Raw genomic sequence first — 23,423 nt, 5'->3', positions numbered from 1 at the left:
TTCTTAACCCAAGAACAGTAGTACGTACAAGATTTACGTAGGTTTTACGTAAGTGTCCTTCTTAACTCGAGGACAGTGGTACGCGGGGGTTTACGTAGGTTTTACGTAAGTGCTCTTCACAACCCGAGGCAGTAGTGAGTATTAGTTTACATAGGTTTTACGTAAGTGTCCTTCGCAACCCGAGGACAGTGATAAGTACAAGTATACGTAGGTTTTACGTTTGGGTCCTTCGCATCCGAGGACAATGGTAGATAGTCTAGTAACAGTGTAAGTACAAGTAATTGTTCAATCCCGTTCCTTCAAATCCCATTCCCTACCCGCCGGGAATCCCATGCCTTGGTAAGAGTGTGAACTCACCTTGGTTTGCTCGGCAGATACATGAAAAGGTCACTTGAGTTATAAGTGGTCAACCACGTCCTAACATGGTTACCATACAAGTCAGGTTTTGGTTTCAAGTAAAGCACGCAAGTTTACACGTAAGCTAACAAGTCATATCACAAAGCGAGCATGGAAAACACAAGGATCATATTAACAGTCATAACGTACCCAACTTGTGTGATCAGAAGATTGGGCTCGCACAAGTTCAACAACCTTGTGCGAGTCACCCCTTTGAAACCCAATAGTACCCGGCCCATTAACTAGAAGGCCCCAACACATCCCTATACATTTACACGGCCCAAATTAATAAATGAGAAACCATCTTGTGCGATCCAGTTGATCTTGTGCGACTGGACTTGGGCTTCGAGGCCCCAACACATCCCTATACATTTCCATATTTGCACACAATCAATCAATCAACAGTTATGCAGCTATCGATCAAAACAAGGTTTTTATCATGAAATTCATATGAACCCTAACCGATTCAAGGTTGTGATTACTAACATACACCCCAATCATAACAATATACCAATCATACAAACAGTAGCACATCACAGTCGATTATCATGCCTTCGGTTAACAATCATCTTTAACATTATTGGAACAAAACATATAATCAGCCGATTACTTGCATGACATCCGATTTACATACATATAAAACATCACTGTTCATCATACATGCAACCCTAACCATGTAATCGAACATGTAATCATACATCATTTACAAACACATATCATGAAGCACTAACCGATTAAGAGAGTGTGATGAGAATGATCCGAACAAAGCTCCGATGGAGAAGGGTGGTGTGGTCGCCGGCTTCAAGAGAGAGGAAGAGAGTAGGGTTTTGTGTGTGCGTGCTCTTGGTTTGCAAGTTATGAGAAACAAACCCCAATGATGGGTGTTTGTTTGCGTATAAGAGGAGTGGGCCGAACCCTTCCTTGGGCTGCCCTATTGGTCCGATTACAAGAGTGTGAGCCGAGAGTGGTAAGGAGCCGAAGCCCAAAGGCTTGTGCGATTGGCCAAGTGTTGTGCGACCGGTTTGTTTAAATACATACATTCGTCACACATTAATACATAACATCACATATCATTCAGTTAATCAACAAGTTCACATAATCACATAATCAAAGTACAATGAGAGGTTTGGAACACGAGTTGTCACATTATCCCCAAGTTGAAAGAAATTTCGTCCTGAAATTTGGTACGTACTCACTGAGGAAGCTAGTTAAGTTGCATGGGTTTCCTGGGGTGTCACATCCTCCCCCCGTTGATCTGGAATTTCGTCCCGAAATTCCGTGGTAGCTTCAGCCTCAGTAGTGATTGTACGGTTTGCGAATAATTGGGGATACCTTTGCTTCATTTGGTCTTCGCGTTCCCAGGTGAACTCTGGGCCACGACGGGAGTTCCAACGAACTCGAACAAGAGGTATTCTGGTGTGCTTGAGGACCTTAACATCCCGGTCCGTGATTTCGACTGGTTCCTCGACGAATCGCAACTGTTCGTCGATAGTGAGCTCCTTCAAAGGAACTACGAGGGTCTCGTCTGACAGACACTTCTTCAGATTCAACACATGGAAAACGTTATAAACCGCACCGAGTTCCGCTGGTAGGTTTAGTTTGTAGGCCACTTTGCCTATTCTTTCTATGATTTCGAATGGTCCGACATACCGCGGATTGAGCTTGCCTCGTTTGCCAAAACGAACCACACCTTTCCAAGGTGAGACTTTGAGTAGCACTCGATCCCCAACCTGGAACTCGAGTGGTTTCCTGCGCTTATCAGCGTAACTTTTCTGACGGTCACGAGCCGCCGCCATGCGTTGCCGTATCTGTGCAATCCGTTCAGTAGCATCAACTACAAGTTCTGGACCTGTGATCTGACTATCCCCCACCTCTGCCCAACAGAGAGGTGGCCGGCATTTACGTCCGTACAATGCCTCGAATGGAGCGGCTTGGATGCTGGTATGGTAACTGTTATTGTACGAAAACTCCACTAATGGGAGACGCTTTTCCTAGCTGTTGCCGAAATCAATAACACACGCCCGAAGCATGTCTTCTAGAGTCTGGATAGTGCGCTCAGACTGCCCATCCGTCTGAGGGTGGTAAGCTGTGCTCATGTCTAATCGAGAGCCAAAAGATTTGTGCATTGGTTGCCACAGTTCTGAAGTAAATCGTGCATCTCGATCAGAGATAATAGAGGTCGGCACTCCATGCCTTGAGACAACTTCCTTAAGATATACGTCTGCTAGAGTGGAGAACTTATCCGCTTCCTTAATATCCAGGAAGTGTGCAGACTTTGTGAGTCGATCCACGATCACCAAATGGTATCGTTCCCACGTTGAGATCTAGGTAGGCCAGTAACAAAATCCATGGAAATTTCCTCCCATTTCCATTGTGGTATCTTGGGTTGCTAAAGTAGGCCTGATGGTTTCTGGTATTCCAACTTGACTCTCGCACAAGTCAAGCACTTGCTAACGTATGTTGCTATGTGAGCTTTCATGCTAGGCCACCAATACGTAGTTCTGAGATCGTGGTACATTTTATCCTAACCTGGATGTACCGAGTAGCGAGACTTATGTGCTTCGTCCATTACAAGCTCGCGTAAGTTGCCATATAGTGGGACCCAAATACGCCCCGTTACATAATAGGCGCCGTCTTCCTTTCGTTCTAATCGTTGCCTTGAGCCACGTAAGGCTTCAGCCCTGACGTTTTCTGGTTTCAATGCTTCTACCGGAGCATCTCGTATCTGAGCAGGAAGACCAGACTGAATAGTAAGTTGTAGTGCTCGTACGCGCCTAGGCGTAGTATCCTTTCGACTGAGGGCGTCAGCCACAACATTGACTTTGCCCGGATGGTACTTGATGGCACGTTCGTAATTATTAAGTAGCTCAACCCATCGACGTTGACGCATGTTCAATTCCTTCTGCTTGAAGATATGCTCGAGACTCCTGTGATCGGTGTAGATAGTGCACTTGGTACCGTACAGGTAATGTCGCCATATCTTAAGTGCAAAAACAACAGCTCCCAGCTCTAAATCGTGCGTAGTATAGTTCCGTTCATGAACCTTGAGTTGGCGCGAAGCATAAGCAATGACCTTGTCACGCTGCATTAACACACATCCAAGACCCTGAATGGATGCGTCGTAATAAACCACGAAATCGTCCGTGCCCTCTGGCAATGAAAGAATAGGTGCGCTGCAGAGCCTGTCCTTTAAGTGCTGAAAAGCAGTTTCCTGTGTACTACCCCAACGGTAGGTGACACCCTTCTGTTTCAGTAGTGTAAGCGGCTGCGCAACTTTTGAGAAGTCTTTAATGAACCTTCTGTAGTAACCTGTCAAACCCAAGAATTGGCGCATTTCCATTGGTGTACGTGGTGCAGGCCAGTTCCTGATCGAGTCTACCTTGGATGGATCCACATGAATCCCGTCCTTGTTTACCACGTGGCCTAGAAAGTGGACTTCACGAAGCCAGAAGTCGCATTTTGAAATCTTGGCGTACAACTGTTCTGTTCGAAGGAGCTTCAAAATAAGTCGCAAATGCTGCTCGTGTTCCTCCTGACTCTTGGAGTAGATCAGGATGTCGTCGATAAAGACAATCACAAACTTGTCTAAATAAGGCTTGTACACTCTGTTCATAAGATCCATGAAGACTGCCGGTGCGTTCGTTAGCCCGAATGGCATGACAAGAAACTCGTAGTGGCTGTAGCGAGTTCTAAATGCTGTTTTGGAGACGTCCTCATCCCGGACTCTCAGCTGATGGTAGCCTGACCTCAGATATATCTTTGAGTAGTAGCTCGATCCTTGCAACTGATCGAACAAATCAACAATACGTGGAAGAGGATAGCGATTCTTCACTGTCACCTTGTTGAGCTCGCGATAATCAATGCACATCCTGAAGGTACCGTCCTTCTTTTTCACGAATAATACTGGAGCTCCCCAAGGTGAAGAGCTAGGGCGAATAAAGCCCTTATCCAAGAGTTCTTGCAGTTGCCTAGACAGTTCCTCCAGCTCAGTTGGAGCTAAGCGATATGGTGCACGAGCTATGGGTGCTGCTCCTGGAGCTAGTTCAATCTGGAATTCGACCTGGCGATGAGGCGGTAGACCGGGTAAGTCTTCAGGAAACACTTGAGGAAAATCACGTACAACTGGAATGTCCTCCAATCTCTTCTCCTTCATTGATGCGTCAGTAACAAGTGCCAGAATGGCAGTGTGGCCCTTTCGTAAACACTTCTGGGCCTTCAGGAAGGAGATGATGCCAACCACGGCACCACTCTTGTCGCCTTGGACTTCGAGAGGTTCTTTACCAGAACGGGGAATACGAACAATCTTCTCCTTGCATAAGATCTCTGCTTGCTATTGGGATAACCAATCCATACCAATGACGATGTCGAAACTTCCCAGAGTTATAGGAATGAGATCGATCGAAAAGGTCTGACCAGCGAGGATAAGATTACAACCCTGAACTATGTGTGTGGCCTCTAGACTTTTACCATTAGCTAACTCTACGACATGCTTAGTGTTCAGAAGTGTGGGTGTACGTTTGAGCATCCGACTAACTTTCAGAGACATATAACTGGTATCCGCACCCGAATCAAACAAAACAGTAACATAAAAGTCGTCGAGAAGAAACTTACCCATAACCACGTCAGGATCGTTCCTTGCGTCACCCTGCCCCAGCACAAATGCACGACCCCTAGCGCCGTTGTTCCCATCATTGTTATTTCCCCCGTTGTTGTTCCCATTGCCTTGGTTATTGTTGTTGTTGTTGTTGTTGTTCTGGTTTCGATTTAACTGGGGGCAGTGTCTCTTGAAGTGACCTTCAGCGCCACAATGAAAACATCCGTTGTTGCCCTGTTGCTGATTCTGCGGCGTTTGCTGCTGCTGCTGGCGATCCTGAGTTACAGGCCGTGGGCTCCTACAATCCTTGGCCTCATGACCCATCTTGAGACACCTCTGACAACGACCCTTGTTGCACTGGCCACTGTGGTGTCTGTTACAATTGTTGCACCTTGGGTGATTTCCTCGATACACACCCCGTCCCTGATTACCCGAAGATTGTTGACCACGGCTCTGATAGTTGTCAGTCTTTCGCTGCTGCACCTGAGACTGAACTGTGGCTGAACCCTTGCTGGAATCCCCCTCCCACTTTCTCTTGTTGTCACTGGGAGTAGCAGGAGTAGCAGAAGTGGTAGCGGTAGTAGTTGCACTGATACGTTTTGGCAGCCTGTTCTGTTCCACTGCCTGATCCGTGAGGCGATGAGCAAGACGTTGAATATCCCGGATATTATCAAGGTTGGCCGATGTCACATGGCTCTGAATTTCTGGTGCTAGCCCTTTGAGATACAACTCTATACGCTTGATAGGAGGGTCCACCATAGTTGGACACAAGATGGCCAGCTCGTTTGACCATTTCGTATAAGCCTCAATTTCCGACCCTGTCATTTTCAAATGAAAGAACTCCACTTCTAACTTGTGGATGTCATCACGTGTGCAGTATTCCCTCTTGATAAGTTCCTTGAAATCGTTCCAAGGAGTGGCGTTAGCAGCTGCCAGCCCTAAAATCTGAACTTGCGCATTCCACCAAGTCAGCGCAATGCCTTCTAGAGTACCGGTGGCGTACTTCACCCTGCGAGCCTCAGGGCATTCACACATCTCAAACACGGACTCGAGCTTTTCAAACCAATGGAGGAGTCCAACTGCTCCTTCAGTGCCACTGAACGTGCTTGGACGACAGTCCATGAAATTCTTGAAAGTGCAAACAGGTGGCTGAGCGTGTTGACTTCCTGCTTGTGCGGCTGCAAGTGCCGCAGCAACTTGTTCGTTAATGAGAGCCGTCAACTGGGCTTGAGTCATGTTAATACGTCCAGCCATGATCTTCATAGCAAAGGGAACATAAGTGAGGGAGGTTCGCGAAAAGTGCGATGACAGAAGAGAGCAAGCACACAAGTGTTCTCAGGCAATGGTGGTTATGTGTATCTAAGCATACCATGAGCAAAGTTCTATGTAATCTAGCAAGTAGGCAATAAAACATATACCATATTACCTAGAATGTTGAGTCTTGCACGTGGAGCGAGGCGTCGTTGTGGATCGTTGAGCACTGTACAGGTTATAGTCTGGTTTTAATAAAAACGTTTTCCCCTTATTAAAACCAAGTTCTCTATAACCAATGGCTCTGATACCAATCTATCACACCCCCAAAATCCACACGCGGAGTATCACCGCATGGGGGCGTGACATGACCAGGATCAAGCCACCAATCATATTAAACATTGCAAGTATTAAATAAAATTCAACCCATCAATATAAAATGTGGTCAAAACCAAACATAGTTAAGTATAGCGGAAGCATAATTGTGAAAACCCAAACATGAGTATAAGTTCATGAAGTGTAAATGTTTAACATGGAACTCAACAGTCCATGTTCCCACAACGATCGCGCCTCCCGTGCAAGCTCCATGAGTACCTATTGTCCTGCAAGGCATGTAACAGAGAGTCAACAACTAGTTGAGCGACTTCACAGTAAGCAAGTTCGTAATAGTAAGTTCGTTGCATCATCATGTGTCATTAACTATGTCATTTGTATGTTCATTTAGTGGGGGCTTCCCATGTGTATATGTACTAGACTAGGGGCAACCATAAGTGTTCTTCTTAACCCAAGAACAGTAGTACGTACAAGATTTACGTAGGTTTTACGTAAGTTTCCTTCTTAACTCGAGGACAGTGGTACGCGGGGGTTTACGTAGGTTTTACGTAAGTGCTCTTGACAACCCGAGGCAGTAGTGAGTATTAGTTTATGTAGGTTTTACGTAAGTGTCCTTCGCAACCTGAGGACAGTGATAAGTACAAGTATGCGTAGGTTTTACGTATGGATCCTTCGCATCCGAGGACAATGGTAGATAGTCTAGTAACAGTGTAAGTACAAGTAATTGTTCAATCCCGTTCCTTCAAATCCCATTCCCTACCCGCCGGGAATCCCATGCCTTGGTAAGAGTGTGAACTCACCTTGGTTTGCTCGGCAGATACACGAAAAGGTCACTTGAGTTATAAGTGGTCAACCACGTCCTAACATGGTTACCATACAAGTCAGGTTTTGGTTTCAAGTAAAGCACGCAAGTTTACACGTAAGCTAACAAGTCATATCACAAAGCGAGCATGGCAAACACAAGGATCATATTAACAGTCATAACATACCCAACTTGTGTGATCAGAAGATTGGGCTCGCACAAGTTCAACAACCTTGTGCGAGCCACCCCTTTGAAACCCAATAGTACCCGGCCCATTAACTAGAAGGCCCCAACACATCCCTGTACATTTACACGGCCCAAATTAATAAATGAGAAACCATCTTGTGCGATCCAGTTGATCTTATGCGACTGGACTTGGGCTTCGAGGCCCAACAGTATAAGTGAAGTTCAACCATTGTGTGTGGCCCAAATCCTTGTGCGATCGGTACCATCTTGTGCGACCCACAAGACCTTGTGCGATCATGCAGAAGCTATGTTGTACACTGCGTTTAATTAGTTGCACTTTATGACTTGTGCGATTGTGTTGTGCGACCAAACACTTGTGCGTTTGAGCTCTTGTGCGAGATTTGATGTTGAATTCCGATTAATATGGCAATTCAGTTACATAACAGTAATCAATGCAAATCAATTCTAGCAGTTTTCCATATTTGCACACAATCAATCAATCAACAGTTTTAGATTATGCAATTATCGGTCAAAACAAGGTTTTTATCATGAAATTCATATGAACCCTAACCGATTCAAGGTTGTGATTACTAACATACACCCCAATCATAACAATATACCAATCATACAAACAGTAGCACATCACAGTCGATTATCATGCCTTCGGTTAACAATAATCTTTAACATTATTTGAACAAAACATATAATCAGCCGATTACTTGCATGACATCCGATTTACATACATATAAAACATCACTGTTCATCATACATGCAACCCTAACCATGTAATCGAACATGTAATCATACATCATTTACAAACACATATCATGAAGCACTAACCGATTAAGAGAGTGTGATGAGAATGATCCGAACAAAGCTCCGATGGAGAGGGGTTGTGTGGTCGCCGGCTTCAAGAGAGAGGAAGAGAGTAGGTTTTTGTGTGTGCGTGCTCTTGGTTTGCAAGTTATGAGAAACAAACCCCAATGATGGGTGTTTGTTTGCGTATAAGAGGAGTAGGCCGAACCCTTCCTTGGGCTGCACTATTGGTCCGATTACAAGAGTGTGAGCCGAGAGTGGTAAGGAGCCGAAGCCCAAAGGCTTGTGCGATTGGCCAAGTGTTGTGCGATCGGTTTGTTTAAATACATACATTCATCACACATTAATACATAACATCACATATCATTCAGTTAATCAACAAGTTCACATAATCACATAATCAAAGTACAATGAGAGGTTTGGAACACGAGTTGTCACACAACCATACCTACATATTCAAAAGCAAGCTGCAGAAGAAAGATATACCATGCGGGTAGAGCTTGTAAGGCAAACAGTGGATGCCAGGTACCAAGATATTCAGGCAAAGTTAAAGCCCTTAATGACTTTATCTTTGAAAACACTAGTCAAGCTCTCACTCTCCCTAAGTATGATGATGTCAAAACGGGGGAGGAAGAAGACTGCATAAGGAAGTTCCCACCCTTAGTCAAAAAGCCTAGCAAAAAGCCTGACATTGTTGCACTAAAATAGGCTAGAAAAGAAGAAATTGATAAAGAAATTGAGAAGCAAAAGAAAATGGATACAAAGGAAGAAAACATGTAGATAACAGTGCAAGAAATCATCAAAAGAAAAGAAATCCAAGACAATCAAGGTTCTTCAACAGAGGTTCCAACAGAGGTTAGTCAAAGTATTGTTGCACCTATCTAAACCACTGCCACACCAATCACCATTCTAACCACTGTTTCCCCCTCTACTACTCAAACCATTGCTTACACTGCCAAAACATATGTTGCCATTACAAAAGTGACAACAGAGGCTACAACCACTCCAACACCACCTTCACCACCACTATCTAAGTCCCCTAAAGGACTTCTTACAAAAACCTACATCACTACCTGTAGGATCAAGATTCGACCTATACGAGTCGTTCAAAAGAGTTTTCGATTAATACGAAAGGCGAAAACAGACGTATTGATGTCAAATCAGCTTGATTTACACTTAAATCACTTATAATGTCGATTTGATTGATATAACAACGTTTTACAGGCTTGGCGACACTTCGGCAGAGCTTCGCTACCGGAATCCAAAGTTACAAATGAAATCTTACGTCACCTATTTATACTAGATCCATTCCCTACGAAACTGTCATGTCCATTTCATGCGAAATGGACATTTCGCATGAACTGGCACTGCCAATTCGTGTGGAACGGAAGCTGACATTCCCATTTCATGTGGAATGGAACCTGACATTCCCATTTCATGTGGAATAGAACCTGACATTCCCATTTCGTGTGGAATGGCCAATTCGCATGAACTGGCTCGGCCAATTCGCATGAACTGGCTCTGCCAGTTCGTGTGAATTGGTCAAACAACATTAAAATCCTATTTCTTTGACCACCGAGCATTGGATTATCCTATCTAGATACAAGACTCGATACAAGACGAAGTCGATAGATATATGCACCAACACTACCCCCACAACCACCACCAAAAACACAAAAATCACAAACCAGAACCAGGAGAACCAAATTCATTGTCCAAGATGATGATGAAGAAACTCCTGATGCATCTCCCATCCAAACAGAAACTACCACCACTAGTACATCTCATTTATCCACCACTACAGCTGTTGCACTCACCCCCATCCATTCACATACCACACTTCCACCTAATCTACTTGACCCACTGGAGTTAGAACATATCTCAAAAGAGATAGAGTCCTTCTACTCCACAACTGAAATAAGCAAAGTGACCTTTCCTTCCCTCAAAAGATATAAAAAGCCTAAGAATGTACAAGAGTACTTGGATTTAAAGCTTAAACAAGCTGAAAGTATTATTGCTTACAAAAGCAAAGGAAATAGTGATAAGGAGGCACGACAAATCTTGTCTGCAGAATTCACCAAAGTGAATAAACTTGAAGATTTTGCCAAAAATGTCAGTCAAAAGGCTTCTCAAGAACCAGTTAGCAACCCAAACCTGAAAAAGGAATTAAGGGAAAATTATTTGGATTTTAACATGAAAAACAAACCCTACAGAGCTTCAAGAGCTCAAGTCACTGGATGGTCTGTAGAGGCCCTTCTGGAAGAAATAGCCAGAATTGAGATGCTAAAGCTCAATCCAGCTATCAAGCCCACTCTTCCCAACTGGGCTGCAGGTAGAAAACCATTGGCTTAAAAGCAGTTGAACTCACAAGAATGAAGGAAGAGATGGTGGCTGCCAAGTATGGTTCTATTTAATCAATGGCTAAGTGGGATGAGCCAACAATCAGGGCTACTTACAAGAAACCAGAAGCTTTAAGAGCCAAAGATCCATCAGTCCCCGAAAAGCCTAACTACGAAGACTTGCCTATCAGTTCCAAGGCCATTATATCATAATTTCCTTCTGCAAGACAAGCCTCTTCATTGGTGAGAAGCCATCTCAAAAGACAGAAGGATATACCTGTAGAGGATGTGAAAAGATTTAAAGATGATATTATGAAAGAAGGTATCCAAAACATGATTATGTATGAGCATCCTGATACCAATCCGACAGATCTTTTAGGGTAAGTAATGGGAATGCAAATTCCCTCACCTCTTCCAATAACATCACTCCCAGTAAACCCTGTTGCCTCTAAATTCAAAAGTGGTCCTCAGACAAAGCCAACCACGAATTGACACTTATCAAGGCAAATGGGGAAGTGAAAAAGACTTCAATGAATAGTATAATGAGCTTAAAATTGAAGATCTGCAAGATTTACTAAATCTCCACTAGAAAGGGATGCTGATGACTAACTCTTTAAAATATTTGAAAAACAATTCAAAGCACAAATCAAGAGTAAGTTGAAGAGAAATAAAAGTTGATCTAATAAACATCTGTTTTGGCATCATCTGTTCTAAGGGGAGATTGTTTGACCTACAAAATAACATATGATATCCAAAAGCTAAAGCATGATCCACTGATTAAGAAATAAGCAGAAGACTGAACCAGTCTCTCCCCAAAGATAGTGAATCTTGAACACCTACTCAGAACATATGTTCAAGAGCATGGCAAACATCTGATCAAGACTTAGAAACCACTACTCAAGAGAATCAACATCTGTTGAAGGCTAACATCTGTTGAAGACCTAAGCACTATTGAAGCCAAAGGTCTGATGAAGAAGACCAAACATTTGTATGGCCAAACAGATGTTTGGACAACTGCAACAGAGGATAGCTTAGACAGTGTTTTCTCAATGTAACAATATTTATCTTATCAATGTTTAGATTAGCCAAGATCAGATGTTTGCAAACATCTGTGGAATCTTTTCTATTAGAAATGTTAGATGTCATTATTAGGGTGACGTCAGCCAATCAATAGACAGAGCTTTCATATTTAGTATAAATAGATCACACCTGTTAGTGATCTATTCATCACACACATCGCATTTTCTCTTGTACGAACTGTTTTGTTTATGTGATCAGCTGAGGGGGAGTCTGTAGATTCAATCAAGTTGTAAAACATTGAATCCTTGATGATTAATTAAAAACAATCGTTGATGATGACTTCCAGTTTGTGAATTTTATTGTGATAATCAATACTTGTTTGTAAACAAGAAACTTAGTTATTGACAACAAATTTGTTTCCTAAAGTCTCTCCTAAAACAGTTAACACATGATCTCCTTCTTTAATTGATTTTGGGAGTAAATTACATTATTACCCTTATTCATTAATATAATTATTGGACACGTGTCATCACTATAATATTTCTTAAACTTCTTACACACTTGCCACTTTTTACAAGATCCTTAATATATATATATATATATATATATATATATATATATATATATATATATATATATATATATATATATATATATATATATATATATATATAGGCTTTGGTTCAATTAAGAACCACCACGAGTTGTGAGAACCATGAGAACTCCTATTTCCTGCGCGAGTTGGGCTACCATTTTTTTTGCACAAACGTAGATGGAAATATTATAAACACATCCGTAAAAAAACAAAAAAAAAATTGTCGAGTCGGTAGTTACGCCTGAAATAAGTTTTGTTTACGCTTGATATAAATTTTGTTACGACAATGAATTTTTTTACACCTGATGTAAATTTGGCATGCTATATTTTTTTTATTTTTTATTAAGTGATTTTTTAAAGATTTTTGAGAAAATGTTCTTTGGAAAAATCTTTTGGGAGACCTAGTTCTCATGGTTTTCACAATTCAATGTGATTCTCATTTTACCCTTTCCCTATGTATACATATATAATATTAATTTGTCTTTCATTAACTTTTTAGTCTAATAAACCATTACGTTTAAGTGAGATTATACTAAATAAAATGCTCAGATCAAAAATTAAAATAAATACTTAAATATCTATTCATCACGAGTTTAAATTTAAATTCGTATGTATTAATTTGTCTTTCATCAACTTTTTAGTCTAATAGATCATAACTTTTAAATGAAATTATACCACAGGAAATTTTTAGATCAAAAATTAAAATAACTACTTAAATATTCTGATCAGAAATTTGAATTCATACGTATAATACCATTAGTGACTTTAACAAAGCAAACATCGAATACTTTAGTCGTTTCTTTTACCTAAATTATCCCCAAATGAATTGATTAAAAAGTGGTCTTTTTGTAACTTTTGGAGTATCAAACTTAATAATAATAAGTTTTTTTCGAACAGCTCAAAATTTATAAACCTACTAGTAAGAAAATAGATGGGAAAGAACAGAACAATTACAATATCAATAACGGGTTTTGAAGTCAAGCCACCCAACTAGTCTAAATCTTACAATTCTGGTTAACAAACCACATATATGAATAATTAACAATAGCATCTAAAATAGTTTACCACGTCTGCTTATTACTGTCAGACACAGTATCATTTTGAAAACGCTAAAGCACCAACCAAGTTGTCATAAAAGTAGCATCCGATGCCTCCTTTTTAGCCTTAATCAACAAACCTGAATTAAATATAAATCCATGAGATCAAGTCAACCTGGTTTTTTGAAGTCAGCAAAACCAAATCCACCCACCTATGGATCGGATAATCCCATTCCAAGTCCTTGCACCGATAACACAATCACCAAATAAATGATCCATCATCTCAACCTCATTATGATTATCAAGAAATTGGAATTCTTGCCGGACTTTTTTTTGCTTGTTTCAGGCTTGTATCGGTTTGAGTTTATAATTCTTTGGCTTTGTTAAAACTATGAACGTACCAAATGATAATTTTATTTTCTATCAAGTCTAACAATCTTATATAGATTATTTAGGTCATGATCTTCTATCTTTTTTTTTTTCTTATTAGTATTATCAGTGGCGAACCCAGGAATTATTTGCTGGGGGTGCGGATGAGTTGCTCAAGCATATTTTCAAGGGGTGCGGTCGGGTTTTTTGCCTAAAATATACACTAAAATTTTTTTTTCAAGGGGTGCGCCCGCCCACCTTGGGCATAACCTAGGTCCGCCCCTGAGTATTATTGACAATAAGAAAAGTTTAGTCAGAAGTTGTTAAATCAGGCTACTAATTAGCTACTTGTTTTTGTTTAACAACTAAGTATATGATTTAATTAGCAACTTGTTTTTGTTTAACAACTAAGTATACAATTTCTAGTAACCAAATAATCATAAACAAAATGATTTGTTAAACGTCAAAACCAGACTTCACATCTTAATAATCAAATAATTGGTTTTAAAAAACAAAGACAATCACCTAACAACCTTGTTATTTAAAAGTTGAAAACAACTATCATATCACATAACTAACATCTTCCTATACTAATAAACGAAAATCTTTTTTAGACATATATCACTCTCTTGTGCTTTCTCATCTTATTTTCCTATTTATCTCCCATATTAAGTAATAATAATTTCAAACAAAATATTAGATAAGAATAAATATTTATATAAGGATAAACATTTGTTTTATTATGATCATATTAAATAATAATAATATTAATTAAAAATTAGATAAAAATATAAACGTGTGTTTTTATTATAATCATAGTAAATAATAATAATTTTTTTAAACGAAATTAAGGTAAATTAGGAATTAAAGGTTCCCGTTTGATATATACTTAATAATTGTATTATTGTTTTCTTTTTCACTAGAATTAAATAATTATTCTTGATCGGGCATATGCTTCTATCAAATTGTAAGTGTTTTTTAGGCATCGCTATAATGGTAGGCGTACCGTTATAATTGGTTGAAACCCATCATTTATTGCACATTGCATCAACATGTAGAAAGAAACCCGTTTTTAAATATAACAATTCTATACTCCATTCAAAGAGAATTTAATTCTCGATTTTACGGTATAATTCATAAAAATGAATAAACGTATAAAAACTTGGGGATCAATCTCCACCTTTTTGTACCGTAAACTTTCTTGAATACAAATTTAAGACGAGTAATTTATGAATGAAATAAACAAATAAGCATGAAGGTGCATACAACTAACAAAAATAATTGTATCTCATAATTTGAATGTATTATAAAAACAGGATTCAACCCTATATAATACATGTGTTTTTAATCTAATAATAAATAATAAATAAAGTAAAATGTTATAATAAGTAAACAGTACATCAAAGTTGATTTTTAGAAGATAAATATTAACGATTGTATGTGTTAACATATGACATTATATTTTATTCAACACGTGCAATATACGAGGTTTTTTAAAGATATATATTTTTATTATTTATTATACAGAATTACATTAATGAAAAATAAAAATAACAATGTAAAATATTATAATAAGTAAATAGTACATCCAATGTTCATTTTTAAAAGATAAATCTTGATGACTATTTATCTTAACATATGACATTATATTTTATTCAACACGTGCAATACACGAGTTTTTTTAAAGATATATCTTTTTTATTATTTATTATATAAAATTACATTTATGCAACCCGTGTTATACACGAGATTCTAACCTAGTTTATTTAAAAGAAAAACAAACGAATGAACGATCATCAAGCTAGTGATACATGGCCTATTTTATGAGATTTTAAGGAAGCCGATCGTCTTGATCACTCATAACGTGAATTGTTATATTGATGGTCTTATTAAAAATTAATATAACAATCTAATAATACGTTGGGTATGTTTGGCAAAAGTAGCTGGTGGCTGGTGGCTGGTATCTGTAAGTTGGAAGCTGATAGCTGGTGGCTGGAAGCTGATAGCTGTAGCTGGTAGCTAGTAGCTGTATCTTTTTAGATATATTTGGTGTTTGGTAAAGTAACTGGAGCTTTTAATAAAATGTATAAAATGACCAAAATAGACATAACAAAAAATTTAGAAAGTTTGTGCATTAAAAAGTTTCTTATTTTTAGGCTATAGGGTGTGGGGGTCATGGTTGGGACATGATTTGCCACCTAGAAACATGAATAGAAGGCTACACCACCTCCTTGATTGATCCACCATGGTTTGCATGGATTAAACCATGGCAACCATGGTCCTCCTTTCCATTTTTCAACAAATCATTTCATTTTTTCTCTTTAGACAAAGATAAATTAAAATAAATAAGGGGCTAGTGGTTTGGGTCATGACCACACCCTTAGGATAGTGGTTTTGGATAATGGATTAGAATTGGGTTACATGGCACTAACATGAAGGGTCATGGTGGTCATAAGAGTCATGACCACACCCTATAGCCTTAGAGGTTAAAATAGTCATTTATTCCCTAAAAGCTTGTAGCTCCTTCTAAACGCTACTAGTAGTAGCGTTCAACCAAAAGCTTCAAGCTCCTAACCTAAAAGCTTAAAGCTCCTTTAACCAAACAAGACTATTTATCGAGTAGGAACTTTTTCTTAAAAGCTTAAAGCTAGAAGCTTCTAAAAGCTCCTAAAAGCTCCATGCCAAACATACCCGTTGTGTGTCTGATTTATGAACAGTTTAACTAATTAAGTTGTGGAAAAATTATATGTTTTTAATGGCTTGTTTCTGAATAACGCGAAATTAGTTAAATTTCGTCACCAAGATAATAAATATCATTCAATTCGCGTTACACTATCCTCATTATTACATACCTATAACCTTAATTTTATATAAATAAATATTAAGTTATCATACAACTTCCTCTAATAGATCTGAAATGATGGCATTATAGCCTAGTGATATCTTGGTGGTGGGATAAGGCTTATGACCATTAGGTCATGGGTTCGATTCCCACAAAGGGGGTTTTTCCCAGATTTATTGGGTTTCCTCCTGAATTGGTGTATAGGCATTATATTGCCTAGTGGAGATGGATATGATCGGGTGGTTCTGCTGGTGGCACGATGATACTCCAGTGGTCCGTCAGTGATCCAAATTTGTCATTCAAAAAAAAAAAATCTGAAATGTTATTTTTTAGAAACTTCACAAGTTTTTTTCTAGAATGATAATTGCAATGCTTATCTAAAACATCAACCTAGTCATACTTTACTTGGTATTAAAGCAACATGATTAACACATTTTTGACAACATAAATGCGATTCATGCAAAAAAGAGTTTACTAGCCTTAAATTGAAGCGAATAGTTAATCTCTAAAAACTGATTAATCATATTTGAATTTATCTCATAACCATTAGATTTCATCACATTTCATGCATTTAAATTCTAAAGTGACAACAAATATTAACTTTAATGATTTATTTGGGGATCAATTTAAAAACAAACAATGAAGGCATCAAGTTTTACCCTTGAATATGTACTCTTAAAAGCAAAATTTACGATACCGTCTTTGACAGGGGCGCAACTTCCCCACCGAACTTTTCGACGCATAGTGTTATGAAAAGTATCTTCGTATAGAAATTTTTAGGTATATACGTTCCCCCCCCCCCCCCCCCCGCGGAATTGGGAAAAATCGACCCCCCAAGCTTCGCCAATGGTCTTTGATGAAGTTGTTCAACAATAAGTCCGTGAATAACTTAGTATTACATTGTTGCGGATTATATGTAACTTGTTTCAAAAACATCTAACACAAGTTACGTGTATATAAACTTTGAAACAAATTCTTTTTTTCTTGTATTATTTAGCTATTGGAAAAAAAATGATACGTCTGATGTTCATCAGTCACCAACAAACTTGACGTCTTATTAATCCTTATGTGTTACATATATAGAGTTTCTAAATAAAAAAATGTACAAATTTCATGGGAATTTGTAGATGTTGTCATTATGTGGTTTATAACATCATTTTTACTAACTTTAATATGGTGGACTGCGGGCATAGCAAAGTCGACATTGTTTCTATATATAGTAATGAAACACTAGGGTAGTGTTTGTTATGAAGGAATGAGAGGTGGAATGGAATGGATGATTACGAGGGAATGAAGAAAAGGGTGTTTGGTTGGTCAATGGAATGGAATCACCCATTCCAAAAGGGATTCCATTCCCTCAAAATCATTCCTTCCACCCCCCATGTTTTTTTTCCATTCCATCCACTCTTGCACCATTCATCAACAACACCAAAACCCACCACCTTCGCCACAACCCACCACCACCACCACCCACCACCGACGCCATCGCCGCCACCAGCCACCACCTCACCCCGACAGCCACCGTCGCTGCCGCCACCCACTCGCCACTGTCATCAGCACAGCCGCGACCAACCGCCAACGCCACTCGTTGCCGCCGCCCACCACCATCGTCAACGCCACCACCACAGCCACCACCACCACGGCCACCACTAACCACCGACGCCGTCCACCGCCACCTCTGCTGCCACCTACCACCAACGGCCACCTTGCCGCAACCACCACTCGTCGTCACCGCCTCACCGCCACTCACTGCCGCCGCCACCACCCATCGCCGCCGCCGCCACCCACCACCGCCACCTATAACCACCCACAATCACTACCACCGACCACCACCACTCACCGCTGATTTTGTTACTCCGTTTTTCTTGCCTACCGAACAATATACAATAATAATTCATTTCATTCACACAGGGTAACCAAACAAGACATGGAATGGTAATGATCCATTGCATTCACTCGTCCATTCCATTACCTCGTTCATTCCATTCCATCGTCCATTCCATTACCCCATACCAAACAGACCCTAGAGGATCCCTGGGTTCGGTAATCATATATGGAGCTTGGTCCCAAGACTACCTTTTTCAAAGGGAAATTGGTATATCTCATCCATTTTAATAAATCAAAATGGGTTGAGTGATTTTTATTGACTTGTTAATTTTTGTATATATATAGTGAAAGTGTAAAATATAATATTGCTTAATGTATGAGCGTATGCTGTGAAATTACGCATGTTGTAAAATTCAAAACCCTAATCAAGCATGTTGAAAAACCATAATCACGCATCTTATACTTATGCAATGAATCATGTTATAATTATGTAATGAAGCATGTTATGGTTTTCAACATGCGTGATTATATCTTTTCAACATACGTGATTATGGATTTTAACATGCGTGATTAGGGTTTTGAGTTTTACAAGGTGCGTAATTTTATAGCGTACGCTCGTACGTTTAGGAATATTGTGCGTTAACCGACCTCTATATATATAGTGCAGTGTTCAAATGAGAAGAAATTTTTTGTAATAATAAATAAGAAGAAAGTTCAACCAATAAGAATCATTCATTTTACTTCATTTAATTTTTGTTTTTAATATTAATGTTTGGGGATATTGGTAAACTTAGATAGATTATTAATTGATAGTCTTCTTTTTTAATAGCTAAGTACATTAAATTTGTAACTTATTTTCAAAAAATATATTTTTTCAAAAAATAAAAAAAAAATAGTTTAAAGTGTAGGATAAATTACTAGGTGTGTAGGATGAATTACGAGCTGTGTAGGATAAATTTCAAAACGTGTAGGATAAATTTTGATATATGTAGGCAAAAATTTTGGTGTGGAGGATGATAGTTTTTATGACTAACTTGGTTAATGCCTGCGTTAAACGCGGCTTCAACCAAAAACATATTATTTACTTTGAAATTTATTATTCTGTGAAAACGCATACATTGGAAGAAACACTATTAGCGGATTAATTTTTACATGCCGCTAAAGCAACATGAAAACAATAAAAAATGATAAAAAAGAAAAAAATAATCTAAACACAAGTACAATAACATATGTTTGATGGTTGTAGGAATTAATACGGCTTTTAGCACAAGCGCCTTAGGCGCCTCATTGATGAACCTCTCTCCATTGATGATCTTAATAAATACTTCCACTTTATCAACGATTTGGCTTTGCAGATGTTTGATGAGTAGCCTACACAAAAAGTACTGGTTCTTAAAAAAGCATCGACAGTAAGTCGCCAACAACCATATACACAGCTATTGCATGACTAATACTTGAATACACCATACATTACAAACAACATGTATTATTTCTATTGTACCATTCGGGAACCAACATTTTATCATATATCAACCAGAAACCAAACGACTTATATTAACCTATAAATTGGATGAAACCCTATAGGTGGTCCACGTTAAACATATCCTACAAATCATAGACACAGCTTCAAATTAGTTTACAAAAATTTAACAACCAATTCAATTTCAACATGAAGGTTTAATTAAACAACAATTTCAAAATGAAAGTTTAACTAAACAACAAAAATACAGTTTAAAATCAGCATGAAGGCATATATTATGATGTCAATTGGATAATCATTAAGCAATAAGCATTTAAAAATCCACACAAACATTATGTTTTGAACAGATGATTTGGTGAGAAAAAATTACTATATTCCATATATAGATCTCTGTCTAATTTGTAGAAAGCTAATAAGGTACCTCAGTAGCATTTCTTTTGCACACAGCATCATGCTTACTTCAGTTAGCTTTCCTGTCAGCAACCCAACTTGCACCTAAGACTCACCAACTGATTGCAACATTGTACTCTGGTTAGTCGTTTACAAATTAAAGATTAACCAAAGTTTTCAAATATGTGATGTAGCCATCTAACATACCTTCGGATAAATGAGTCGATGTTATCTAGTTTCATTGCCGTGACAGAGTAGTTATATCTTTGGAGAAGTTTTAGTGCCAAAGCATCTGCAAGTTCAATCTTGTTCTATTTCTTCCTGCAAAAATATCCCACACTTGCTAAATATGATTCCCAAAAATAGATAAATAATTTTAGAAGATATATAATTTTTTTGTTAATGAAGTAATTTAAGAGGTTGTATGGAATTTACATACAATAACTGTTGACACGTTTGACCAGTTCTACCCATTTGATCTATTGAAGACAAATTATAACTCAAAGGAACCCATTTTTAGGCAAATGGGTCACAATTACAACCTCTAATTCAGAGAAACAGCAAAACTAAAATGGGTTTGCATAATCATACCTATATTTACATGTACATCATCATCAACCTTGACATAGAAATCTGCATCCCATAAAGCAACAGCGATCGTAAAATATGTTTTTGTTTAGCTGATAATTCAAGGTACCCCTCGATATGCTCCTACTCACATACCATGTAAGTCAGCAAACTCTTGAATCAAGACTCAAGATAAAAAAAAAAAGGTGTAGTAAAAAAGATTGTATTTTTACAAGTCTCAAGAAATCTCCATGCTTTCTGTCTTCTGCTTCAATAGCTCTATCAAGTATACCACCAGATTAGGGATGGCAATGGATCGGGTTTGGGGCGGGTTTAGGTAATCCCAAACCCAAACCCGATTAGATAAGCTTGTCCCAAACCCGTCCCAAAACCCGTCGGGTTTCTAGCGGGTAAATACCCACCGGGTATCGGGTATACCCGCGGGTTTCGGGTAAACCCGTTAATTTAAAAAGATTACTCGTTGGGTATACTCATCTCAAAACCCATTGGGTATCTATCGGGTAACTACTAACCGATTACATTTTTTATTGTCATTATAAAAATTTATATCAAATAACTACAATGTATACGGAAATACCAATATGTGTAAAAAAATGGATGTATCATAGATACATATTTAATAATATAAAAGAAATTATATCGGGTATACAATCGGGTAAACAAGTACACTTTATCGGGTAATTGGGTCGGGTAACCGGGTATATCACCAAATCCTAAACCCGTCCCAAACCCGCGAAAAAAATAAAAACTATTCCCAAACCCGTCCCAAATATGTCGGGTTTCGGGTTTTTACCCAGCGGGTTCGGGTTTGATTGTCATCCCTACACCAGATGTAGCACTGCAATGATAAAAGTCAAAGGTCAACACAATCAGCTCCTTTATATTCTCATGCTTTTATGCATAACAGGAAGATGGTGAAATAGGTGATGCCTACCCGTGACCTATGACAAAGCGCATAATGATACCCGTTTCTTCCTCCAATTTCCTCAGTTTATCACCTAGAGTTTGTATAAAAATAGAATAGAATTCACCACGAAACCTCATAAACCTTTTTACTTAGAAACAATATTTTTTATTAGACAAAGGTGTTCAGCTTAACCTAAACCCAACCCCGACATGTACAAAAGTTTTGATCTCTAAACACCTAGTCATGTGCATTAGCTAAAAAGGCAGAAGGGAAAACAACCTTGAGGCATCCATGTAGCGCGTACAGAGTCTGTTCTCTTTCGGCTGCTAAAAGCCGTATTACTTCTAGAACTGCAGTTTCTTATACTATATGTTGGCATATCCAGCAAATTAGCATGTTTGATACCCGAAAAATTTCAAATTTGCAAAAAGCATCATCTTAAATGTATGATTAAATAATCCCAAATAACATGACAATTATAAAAGTGATCTACCATACCAACAATCTAAAGAAGCCTACGTGTAAGAGCCTTCTCTGACTGCCGAGTACCAGATGGCTGCTTTATCACCTACAAACAACCATTTTCAGCAACACTTTAAAATAGTCAAAGCGCTACAAAACTAACCTGGAGAAGAAAAATATTAATAGTATGACAGAAATTAAAGATGCTTCCCTTCATATTAAAAGAATAGCAGTAACTGAAAAGTAATCCTAATAACATAATCAAATAATGAATTGATTAATGATCAAACAGTACCGAGATTCAAAATTCAACTCACAAAGGTAACATGATTCAACATCACATTCAAATTAAATAATGAAATATTTGATTAAAAATGTTGACCTAATTTTAGAAAAACATATTATTAATCAGAAGAGGAACAGATGCGACTCGAGCAATAGTCAAAATTGTAGGCAACGTCAGCAACTTCGCAGACGGATTTTGTTGCGACGGATGAGGTTTAAGATGTCCGTTTTCGTTCGCCGGTAGCGTAGGCAATCCAGATGATCCACGATCTCTATTATCACTATTCACAGATGCACCAAATTGATAATCAAAATAAATTAAAAAACAAACCCAAAACAAAATCATAGTAGGGTTAAAAATACTACCTACTGCAATTGATGAAGAAGAAGAAGAAAGTAGCGATGATGGATTTGATTTCGTCCGATGATGTTTGAGAGAAGGATTAGATGAGATTTAGGGTTATTAATGGTGATAAAAGGAAAACTTATGAGAGAAAGGTAAGATGGTGGTCGTCACCGATGATCTTCAGAGAGAGAGAATGATAATTAGGGTTAAATGTTAGAATGAAGGTTACGATGTAATAAAAACGTACATAAGAAGCCTCTTCAATCCTCAAACCAGAGCTATGCCAAGTGTCAGCTGAGTTGGCTTAACCAAGGGGTGACATGTGTCCCCCCAAGGTTTCTTTTATTAGAGATATAGATAGATTAATTAGTCAAAGATAATAATAAATGAGATGAGAGGAAATTATTTAATGTTTTACAATTGTACCCTTTGTTGTTTTTCTTCTCAATTTAATTTTCTACACAAATGAATCTCCCTATATATATATATATATATTTGTAGCGTGGGGTTCGTAAGTGAACCTAGTGGTTTTTGTTGCATAATTGAATGTACATCTAT

The 23,423-nt window shown here is 38.4% G+C and overlaps 1 protein-coding gene across 31 annotated transcripts; it reads right to left on the bottom strand.

Moving 5' to 3' along the window:
- Positions 1-19,487: 19,487 nt before the first annotated feature.
- LOC110885985 (probable beta-1,3-galactosyltransferase 2) lies at positions 19,488-23,164 on the bottom strand. 31 transcript variants are annotated; one of them, XR_004869731.1, is made up of 8 exons: positions 22,886-23,141; positions 21,800-22,800; positions 21,659-21,703; positions 21,078-21,123; positions 20,869-20,988; positions 20,485-20,598; positions 20,309-20,396; positions 19,488-19,778 (listed from the first exon to the last, which is right to left on the bottom strand). XR_004869731.1 is itself a non-coding variant. In XM_022133729.2 (6 exons), the coding sequence occupies exons 2-6, from the start codon at positions 22,149-22,151 to the stop codon at positions 20,875-20,877; spliced, it is 369 nt and encodes a 122-aa protein (XP_021989421.1). In that variant the 5' UTR covers positions 22,152-22,800; positions 22,886-23,154; the 3' UTR covers positions 20,868-20,874. The 31 variants fall into 31 exon arrangements, 2 of the variants coding, with proteins under 2 accessions (XP_021989421.1, XP_035834596.1); XR_002562533.2 differs by lacking the exon at positions 21,078-21,123 and having other exon boundaries at positions 20,869-20,910; positions 21,800-21,863; positions 22,052-22,800; positions 22,886-23,140; XR_004869739.1 differs by having other exon boundaries at positions 22,052-22,800; positions 22,886-23,134.
- Between the last annotated feature and the right edge of the window lie 259 nt (positions 23,165-23,423).

This window comes from Helianthus annuus, chromosome 10, assembly GCF_002127325.2.
Source record: "Helianthus annuus cultivar XRQ/B chromosome 10, HanXRQr2.0-SUNRISE, whole genome shotgun sequence".
Lineage (NCBI taxonomy): Eukaryota > Viridiplantae > Streptophyta > Magnoliopsida > Asterales > Asteraceae > Helianthus > Helianthus annuus.
The sequence above is the reverse complement of the archived record's forward strand: the minus strand, read 5'-3'. Positions and strand labels throughout refer to the sequence as shown.

Excerpts from the sequence above, each read along its gene's own strand:
- LOC110885985 (XM_022133729.2), bottom strand. The coding sequence starts at position 22,151 with ATGCCAACATATAGTATAAGAAACTGCAGTTCTAGAAGTAATACGGCT. Across the intron at positions 21,864-22,051 it reads CGCTACATGGATGCCTCAAG|GTGATAAACTGAGGAAATTG; the intron begins GTTGTTTTCCCT and ends TACAAACTCTAG. Across the intron at positions 21,704-21,799 it reads CGCTTTGTCATAGGTCACGG|TGCTACATCTGGTGTAGGGA; the intron begins GTAGGCATCACC and ends TTATCATTGCAG.